General features: G+C 40.7%; 1 protein-coding gene across 2 annotated transcripts; it reads right to left on the reverse strand.

The window, feature by feature from the left end:
- Positions 1–213: 213 nt before the first annotated feature.
- Positions 214–10,230, reverse strand: LOC127991041 (sororin-B). 2 transcript variants are annotated; one of them, XM_052591544.1, is made up of 5 exons: positions 9,702–10,230; positions 9,574–9,626; positions 1,989–2,051; positions 1,454–1,894; positions 214–1,318 (listed from the first exon to the last, which is right to left on the reverse strand). In XM_052591544.1, exons 1-5 carry the CDS (start codon positions 9,751–9,753, stop codon positions 1,220–1,222), a joined length of 708 nt encoding a protein of 235 aa, XP_052447504.1. In that variant the 5' UTR covers positions 9,754–10,230; the 3' UTR covers positions 214–1,219. The 2 variants fall into 2 exon arrangements, with proteins under 2 accessions (XP_052447504.1, XP_052447505.1); XM_052591545.1 differs by having other exon boundaries at positions 226–984; positions 9,702–10,219.
- Positions 10,231–10,325: the final 95 nt, after the last annotated feature.

The raw sequence follows: 10,325 nt of genomic DNA on the forward strand, positions 1-10,325 counted from the left end.
CAGTGCTCAGACAGCGGGCTATAATCAATATCAGACAGACTCAGAGGAACGCCAGGATCCTGTCCTCGTCCTCAGAACGCCTCTGTCCTCTGACAGATTAACACATTCAGAGAGTAACACCATACGGTACAATTATGAAAGATACCATTGTTCAAATGCATGTGGTTCTTCTCGTTTCTTTTTGCTTTACTGATTTTTATTAAGCAGATGTAAAAAAAAAAAATATCTTATGTTGCTTATTTAGATACATCCATGACTGATAAAACAAAAACAAACAAAACAAACTGTCTAATCTCAATAAAAGCTGCATTTATTAAAAAAAAAAAAAATCTAACATTTTTCTTTTTACAAATACAGGCTTTATTTACAATCTGGAAAACATAAAACAGGAAATTACAAAACGCTTCAATTTAATGACAAAAAAAGGACAAGACAAAGTAGACAATGTTAAATAAGGCTACATTAATATATTTAGACACTTACTCTGATATAAAACACATCTAAAGATTTATAGATCAACTCATCTAGATATTTTAAACATGATGTCATTTAGTATGAACAGAAATGCAGTATGCCTGTGTTATATACACTTTCAGCTCTGACAGGCTACTACTGCTTTACAACGCTTCTTCTTCAAACAGTAGAACACTACAGTCATGTAGTAAACATGAACCATCTACCAGGAGATCTGGGGTAAATCAAATAAGAGAAAAAAACAAATAAAATCACTACAGGTTTTTTCATCAGCGGACGTCATTCAAAGATTAACTGATGAATGCAGCATTGTGATTATATCAGAACAACTAACTCTTAAAACAAGCGTTCAGATCAGATTTAAGGGCAGTAAACGCGATGACGATAACGAAGCAGTGTGACGTGGGAATGTCCCGAGCGCGTGGCTCTTCATTCAACAAACAGTTCAAAACTTTCTGCTTCCTCAAACTCTGCATTCATCTCCGCGGCAAGAAGGTCCAGCTCCGACATCTGAAAGAGCAGGACAAAAATCACAACGGATCAGAGCAAATAAACAGGTGTTTGTGAAGAGAGAGTGCTGTTTGAAAGGCAGTCCTGCAATTCTATTGGCTGAAGTAGAAATGAGAGATGTGTGCTGCATCTGTGCTTCACATCCAGGAAACCCTGCGCTGCACTACAGCTTCATTACATGTGTTTCATCTTGTGTCTTCTCCAGATGTTCACTGATGGACTGGAGTGCTGTGGATTATTGGGATGTTTTTATCAGACTCTCATTCTGACGGCACCCATTCACTGCAGAGCATCCATTGATGAGACACTGATGCAGTGCTACATTTCTACAAACCTGATGAAGAAACAAACTCATCTACATCTCAGATGATCTGAAGGCGTGTATACATTTTCAGAAAATGCCCTAAATTATTTGGAGTTGAACTATTCCTTAAAGAGCACACACATCACCTTTAAACCATGTCCTCACCTTCATCTGTTGGACACGCTTCCTCCTGGCCGTCTTCTTCCCCAGACACACACCGGGGATGTTAGGATCGATCTCTGGAGGCTGGGACACGTTGTCATCCGCAGCGGAGAGGTGGAAGGAGCCCACAGCAGCAGTGCGCATCACCTCTGGCGTCTGAAGCCTCTCGAAACCAAACAGGGTGTCTGGGGTGTTGTGAGAAGAGGGAGGAGCAGGACGGGCGTTTGGGCTGCCGAAGGACCGGTCCCCCGGACTCTGGCGACTGTAGGAGCGCCGCACTCGTAGGGGCCAGACGGGGTCCTGCTCCGGCTCTCTGTGCAGAGCAGACACAGATGATGGAGACGGAGGAGGCGGGACGGGCGAGAGGACCGATGCTGCAGCTGGAGACGACTTCACCACTGCAGATGATCCAGACACATTCTCCTTGTTACTGTCACACAGCGCCTACAGGAACATTTCCACCAGATCACATCAGGCACTTGAGCTACAGCCCCAAAACTAAACAATCATGACACTGGGAAGGGTTTGAGAGACTGACCTGAGTTTTCCTGGGAGCAATCTTCCTGACAGTGATTGACCGCTTCACAGCCACAGCTGGAGCCTTACGAGCGACAGACCAGACATTATAATATTACACACATCCATTATCATGAGCCAAACCAGTTCACCGCTGCAGGATTCACTAACACCTCATAGCACTTACAGAACATCTGAAAACAGTTTTTAAAGTGTAGTCTCTACATTGTTGACCCTTGTGCGTTGTTCAAATTCACTACCCTTTCGTTATGTTCAGGATGAAATAATCATTTTTTTTTTTTTTACCTTGAATAACAGTCTTGGGCATGTCAAAGATTAATAAAAAAATTGACTTGGATGCATTGTAAATTTTTGTGCAACGTTAGATTTAAAACATTTTCTCTCTCATTTATTGTTGGTGGCGGTTTTTGCTCCATTGACTTCCATTATAACGACATTTTTTGATTGCAAAGTCATGACACCATATAATCAGTATTCTTGATGTTTGGTGGTTTTCCCTTTTGGGAAGAGGTAAAATATTTTCCTTTTTCAGTTGATCACAAGGTGGGTACTTCAACCCTTTAGATAGACCTTTCTGGCGTGTACAGGTCCTTCTCAAAAATTTGCATATTGTGACAAAGTTCATTATTTTCCATAATGTAATGATAAAAATTTAACTTTCATATATTTTAGATTCATTGCACACCAACTTAAATATTTCAGGTCTTTTATTCTTTTAATACTGATGATTTTAGCATACAGCTCATGAAAACCCAAAATTCCTATCTCAAAAAATTAGCATATTTCATCCAACCAATAAAAGAAAAGTGTTTTTAATTCAAAAAAAGTCAACCTTCAAATAATTATGTTCAGTTATGCACTCAATACTTGGTGGGAAATCCTTTTGCAGAAATGACTGCTTCAATGCGGCGTGGCATGGAGGCAATCAGCCTGTGGCGCTGCTGAGGTGTTATGGAGGCCCAGGATGCTTCGGTAGCGGCCTTAGGGTGTACTCACACTAGGCACGGTTGCCATGAACCAGGCCCGAGTACGATTGTCCCCCCTCCCCACTCCCCCTCTGGCCTGCACTCACATATAGCGTTTCAGCATTCGTGCCGGAGCACGCTTACGTCATTATGGTGCGATGGTTTCGGGATAAACAGGAAGAGCGGCGCTCTCTGAACGCAATGGAGTACATCGCTCTGTTTTCTTTGTGGATAATTTTGTGTCGTTTGGTCCACAGCCCTCTCACAGCCTGTTGTTAAACAGATGTGTCGCCTTAGTGGCGCGAAAATTTTCACGTAATCGCGCTGCTCGTATGAGGATGTTTGCAATGTACCAGCTGAAGTGCAGCAAGGATTTTGCAGTTTTTAGTTTTTATGCGTTTTGCACCTCTGCCGTAGACCAAAGCGACCCTTTCCCTGTCATGTTGGTTTTGGAGCGTCGCAAAACCGTGACGCAACGCGTCCTTTTCCGTGCTCCAGCACGGTTAGCGCTAACACTGCATGCGAACCGCGCCCGAGTCCAACTGAACCGTGCCCTGGCCCACCTCTTCCAAGCGGGCCAGGGCCGGCTAATCGAGCCGCGCCCGGGCACGATTCGGAGCACTCACACTAGGTCAAACGAACCGCGCTTTGGTGGTCAAACGCACCCGGGCACGGTTCAAACTGGCTAGTGTGAGTACACCCTTAACCTCATCCAGAGTGTTGGGTCTTTTGTCTCTCAACTTTCTCTTCACAATATCCCACAGATTCTCTATGGGGTTCAGGTCAGGAGAGTTGGCAGGCCAATTGAGCACAGTAATACCATGGTCAGTAAACCATTTACCAGTGGTTTTGGCACTGTGAGCAGGTGCCAGGACGTGCTGAAAAACGAAATCTTCATCTCCATAAAGCTTTTCAGCAGATGGAAGCATGAAGTGCTCCAAAATCTCCTGATAACTAGCTGCATTGACCCTGCCCTTGATAAAACACAGTGGAGCAACACCAGCAGCTGACATGGCACCCCAGACCATCACTGACTGTGGGTACTTGACACTGGACTTCAGGCATTTTGGCATTTCCTTCTCCCCAGTCTTCCTCCAGACTCTGGCACCTTGATTTCCGAATGACATGGAAAATTTGTCCAAAAGTCCAGTGCTGCTTCTCTGTAGCCCAGGTCAGGCTCTTCTGCCGCTGTTTCTGGTTCAAAAGTGGCTTGACCTGGGGAATGCGGCACCTGTAGCCCATGTCCTGCACACACCTGTGCACGGTGGCTCTGGATGTTTCTACTCCAGACTCAGTCCACTGCTTCCGCAGGTTCCCCAAGGTCTGGAATCGGTCCTTCTCCACAATCTTCCTCAGGGTCCGGTCACCTCTTCTCGTTGTGCAGCGTTTTTTGCCACACTTTTTCCTTCCCACAGACTTCCCACTGAGGTGCCTTGATACAGCACTCTGGGAACAGCCTATTCATTCAGAAATTTCTTTCTGTGTCTTACCCTCTCGCTTGAGGGGGTCAATGATGGCCTTCTGGACAGCAGTCAGGTCAGTCTTACCCATGATTGCGGTTTTGAGTAATGAACCAGGCTGGGAGTTTGTAAAAGCCTCAGGAATATTTTGCAGGTGTTTAGAGTTAATTAGTTGACTCAGATGATTAGGTTAATAGCTCGTTTAGAGAACCTTTTCATGATATGCTAATTTTTTGAGATAGGAATTTTGGGTTTTCATGAGCTGTATGCCAAAATCATCAGTATTAAACAATAAAAGACCTGAAATAGTTCAGTTGGTGTGCAATGAATATAAAATATATGAAAGTTTAATTTTTATCATTACATTACGGAAAATAATGAACTTTATCACAATATGCTAATTTTTTTAGAAGGACCTGTATATGGAGTATAACAGCAAATTATAGTGTGTGTGTGTGTGTGAGAGAGAGTGAGAGAGAGACAGAGAGAGAGAGAGTATGTGTGTGTGTGTGTGTGTGTGTGTGTGTGAGAGAGAGAGAGTGAGAGAGGTTGTGAGGGAGACCTTTGCACACTTACCTTGATGTATCTGAAAAAATCTAAAAATGCACCTCAGCTCTCAGAACTACATGGAGAAAATAAAAACAAAGTGTATTTATGCACCTGCTGCCTTTTGATGGTGGTGAGAAGTACGGACTAAACAAAAACAAGGTAAGTGGATTTAAACACCTCTGTGAAGTTGGCACCCCATAAAAAGATATAATCACCAAAACTATGCCATTCGTTTGTGCTGATTTGTGCCGCAGAAACGAACGTTTGTGCTGGTTTGGTGTTTGAGATATAAAACATTCTTTTTTTGACCGTGTGGCGTCACTCTCCTTCCAATGTCACCCAAATCGCTCCAAACCAGGGCAGTTTGTTTGTGCCCATTTGTGCCGTTAAAACAAACACTGTTTTCCTTCTGTAGATACATACACTCAGCCCCCCACATACTCCAAATCCACTCCAAATAGACTCGTTTGTTTGTGCCTCTTTCTGCTGGTTTGTGCCAGTAATATTTTCGTTTGTGCTGCTTCGGTTTTTAAAATATTAGACATTGAATTATAGATGATGACGTCACTCAGCCCCATACTCCTAATCCATGAAAGTGGTCTTGTTTGTGCGTCATTTGTGCCATGTAAAAACATTTGTTTGTGCTGCTTAGGTTTTTATGATATTACAATAATGTTTAGTGGTCATTTTCTGATGTCAATCAGCACCCAAAATCTTCTTTGTTTGTGCTTCGTTTGCCCTGTTAATATTTTCGTTTTTGCTACTGTTTAAAAAAAAAAAAAAACAGTAGCAAAAACAAAAATATTACCAGCACAAACAAAGCACAAATAAATAAGATTTGGGTAAATTTGGAGCATGTGTGGGGTGGAGTGACGCCACAGTCTATTTAATATCTTAAAAACTGAAGCAGCACAAACAAAAATATTACTGGCACAAACCAGCACAAACGAGGCACAAACCAACGAGTCTATTTGGGGTGGATTTGGAGTATGTGGGGGGCTTTATGATGGTTCTTTCTAAGGCACAAACAGCACAAATCGAGCACGAAGAAAATGCACCACCGGTTTGGGGCGATTTGGACGGCATGGGGTGGAGAATGACGTCACTTTCCTGAATCCAAAGTGTTATTTCTAAGGAAGAGGACAAGATGCAATCTTTATCGTAACAGCACAAACCGGCACAAACGAATGACAATCCATGCGATTTTGATGAGCTGGGGTGGAGAGTGACATCACAGCCAGAAACATCTGTTTCTGCGGCACAAATCAGCACAATCGTAGCACAAACGAATGGCATAGTTTTGGTAATTATTTCTTTTTATGGGGTGCAAACTTCACAGAGGTGGTTTAAACACTTGTATGCCATCGTGCTGGTCATTTAATGGTGAGAAGAGCAGCAAGCAACATGAGAAAGGGCTTGACTTGTACCGAAGTTTTAGAAATGATTATGCAGCTTGACCCCTCCAGCGAGCTACAGCTTATTTTGAAGTTGGTGTTGCATTTTGGTTCATAATACATTATGTTCATAAATCTGATGCAAAGTAGATTTCTTTTTTACAGAAAAACTGAAAGTGTATCATTGAAGGATTTTTAGGTTTTAAACTGGCTTTACCATCAAGCAAAGACGAGCATTTCACACACAAGTGTTTAAATCCACTTGTTTTTGTTTAGCCTGTACTTCTAACCATCAAAGCAGGTGCATAAATACACTTATTTTGTTATTGTTTACTCCATGTAGTTCTGAGAGCTGAGCTGCATATTTTGATTTTTTTTTCAGATACATCAAGGTAAGTGCACAAAGTTCTCTCTCTATCACATAATCTCTCTCTCTCTATCACACACACACACACACACACACACACTATAATTTGCTGTTATACTTCATATACAAACCAGAAGCTAAGTTTTAGTTTTTTGCACAGGTCTATCTAAAGGGTTGAAGTACCCATCTAGTTATCAACCGTAAAAATTACAAATTTGACCTCTTCCCAAAAGGGAAAACCACCAAACAATCAAGAATGCATGATTTTATGGTGTCATGGCTTTGCAATGACAAAATGTCATTATAATGGAAGTCAATGGGGCAAAAACAGCCACGGACAGTAAATGAGGGAGAAAAAAAAAAAAGTAATCTAATGCTGCACAAAAACTAACAATGCATCAAAGCCAATGTTGCTACTAATCTTTGACCTGCCCAAGACTGTGATAAAAGGTAAAAAAAAAAATCCAGTCCATTACACAATCACTTTTTATATTGAAAATAAGTTATTGTGTGTGTGTGTGTCCCCAAATCAGTGACATCATTTATGAACTTGGTAATTAAAGAGTTAAAATCTTGGGATTGAAAAAAAAAAAACATTTTGTAGTTTTGATCAGGACTGAGGTTGATTAATAGATTTATGCAAAAAAAGTTTGAAAATAATATTTATCTGACACATTTTTACAGCAGTTTAATTTAGTGGATGTTTTCATCCCGAACATAACGAAAGGGTAGTGAATATGCCCACAGTGTACTGTTGAGTTTTCACAAAATGTGTCAAAATAAGATGTCACCAACAATCATTCCATTAGTTGAAACACAGAGAAAGTTGTTGCCAAAATAGACTCAACTTTACACACTAGTGGACGAAAACGTCCCCAACAACGCTTAAAGAGCCACTAAGATGAAAATTCGAAGCTTCCTATCACTGTTTATAAGTCCTGTACATTAGGTTTAAATCCATCCAAGGTTAAAAAACATTGTCATTTTGTCAAAATATCATTTTAAAATTACCTCAATTGTCAGAGATCCCCAAACGGGATCACACAAAGCTGTTCAAAAGATTCAGTTTCCTTAAACCCCACCTTTCGGTAGCATACTGTGTTCTGATTGGTCAACTAACATAGTCAGGTTTGATTGGTTGCTCCGCACTCACCTCTACGGTAAACTATGCGTTAGCATCTGTTTGGGGTGAATTATGTCTTATTCCTCTCACCGCGAAGCAAACAGTAAAATAAAAAACTTGAACAGTCTCACTGCTTTTTCTTCTGTGTGTGTGTATTCAAGCCACGCACTTCAGTTTGAATCTGAATAGAGCGTTCGGCGCGGGGGCGTGGTCACATTAGATATAATGAAGGGGACATGAAAAACGGACATCGCGTTGTTTTCATATGGATTACTTTATCACAGAATATCTGTTTTCGGCAGCACTTGTTTAGTTTTAAAGTAGACATGTCAAGCTTTCTAAAGATATCTCTCTCATGTCTCTTCGTTGAGTATTCACAGAGTTACACTTCATTTTAATGACGTGTTTGTAAATGAAGATCAGCACAGACAAAGGCTGCAGACAGCACACATACTGATAAGACGCTCGGGAGAAAACAAACACATAACTTCATAATCATACTTCACGTTGTGATTCGGAGATGCTCGTTGTTAATGAACCATCTTTTATGGCCAAACGCTTTGAAAATCCCGCTGTACTCACCGAGATTAGAAAAGCAGTCATCAGTGAAATGTTGTGAACACAACAAAAGGGATTTGTTGTACTGCTCTGGTATTGTGGTAAACATGAATTTTAGCCATTGGTTCTTCTGATCTTCATTCTTTAGCAGTGAAAATAAAACAAACTTGCCTTTACAATTAAAAACACACTGTCTCCTCGACATGATGCTCTCACACCAACCAGAGCGTCTGTGTGTGTGTGTGTGTGTGGGGGGGGGGGGGGGCAGAGATTATTATGCAAAGTGCTCCTAGTGACGTACATAGAGATGGGCAAAAGATTTGAAATCTATAACGACTCGTTTCAGTGATTCAGAGTCGACTCCTTACTTTAGAAGCCAATAACTTTATAAATCGTGTACTTTTTGGTTTAATTGTTTGCACATTGTTTACACAGATGGACAGCTACATCATACACTGTAATACAGGTCATTTTTGATTTCCCATCTGTGTGGCTCTTTAAGGGTTAATTTTGGCAATAAACAAACAGTGAGTTCTTCATTCACTGTCACTTTAATTAACTGATTATTATTCATATATTATACACAATCAAACCAAAAATCATTAAAACACCATATATATATATTATTATTATGGTAACACTTTAGAATAAGGTTCCATTAGTTAATGTTAGTTAATGTATTAATTAACATGAACAAACAATGAATAATACATTTATTACTGTATTTATTAATCTTTGTTAATGTTAGTTAATGAAAATACAGTCATTATTTTTATGTGTTTTACTAGTGGGTAAATGACTCTAAATTTAATTTCTATAAGTGAGGAAAGCGAATACAGTTTCATACAGTGGACTACCAGTAACATTTAGGAGCAGAAATGCTTCAGAAACTTTGACATGAGCAAGTTCATCTGACATCATAGAGATGAATTTGTTCTGACTCGGAGTTCTTCTCATATGTTATGACCATTTTCTAAACTACAGAAAATAAACCGTGACATGATGAAGGCGTCTGAATAAATGTTGGTTTGACTCTACAAGCAAAAATGAACTACTATTATATACATATATTGATACCGACATATCGAGAGCTTCTAAACTATAAACTCATGTCTATTGTATATGTTCTGATCACCAGAGACTGGGTTTGTGCTGAAGAACTGAACTCACCTCAGCTTCAGGAGACAGGGATAATAACCTGCTGGATCTTCTTCCATCTGAATCTACGAACAAGAAGCACTGATCTCAGACTGTAATCAGATCGGATCAGATGAGAGAGTCACAGTAAACACACTCACTTCTGCTTCCAGCGCCGCTCTTCATCGATACTCGCTCGGCTTTGATGCTCATCTTGCTAAGCTAAACGAAGCTAAGCTAACGATCACAACATACAAGAGCTGCGCATTTGTTTTCCTAACACTGACCAATCCGTTAAACGTTCTGTCAACGTTATGTGGAATTACATAAAAACAAGTTTCTCTGTTTTCGAGTGTAAACGAATCTGCTCTTCTTTCAAATTCGCCCGCGCGGGGTGGAACTACACCTTCTACTTCCGGTACACGAGTCTTCCTCCGGGTCGCCTTTAAATGTTTGGACTGAACAGATGTATAGTGTTTTTTACATAGACAGTAAAAGAAATGCACACAGCGACCCCATTGGAACTCAATTGAGACAAATGAAGCCCAGTTTTAGCATTTTTTAGCACTTCCGTTTCTGACGCGCAGACTCAAACGAAGCTTGACGACGTCAGCAACCTGTCTGACAGATGTAAATCTTCTAGTAGCTGTGCGTGCAAACTGCCATCGTTAATCTTGCAGAGACGGCGAGCTTGAGCGGGGAGTTCTTTGTTGTGAGTGAGCAGGAGTAAGTATTCTGATTAATTATTTTGTATAGTATTTTAAAATGTAACGCCAGTACGTCAT

Source organism: Carassius gibelio, chromosome A5 (genome assembly GCF_023724105.1).
Source record: "Carassius gibelio isolate Cgi1373 ecotype wild population from Czech Republic chromosome A5, carGib1.2-hapl.c, whole genome shotgun sequence".
NCBI classification, from domain to species: domain Eukaryota; kingdom Metazoa; phylum Chordata; class Actinopteri; order Cypriniformes; family Cyprinidae; genus Carassius; species Carassius gibelio.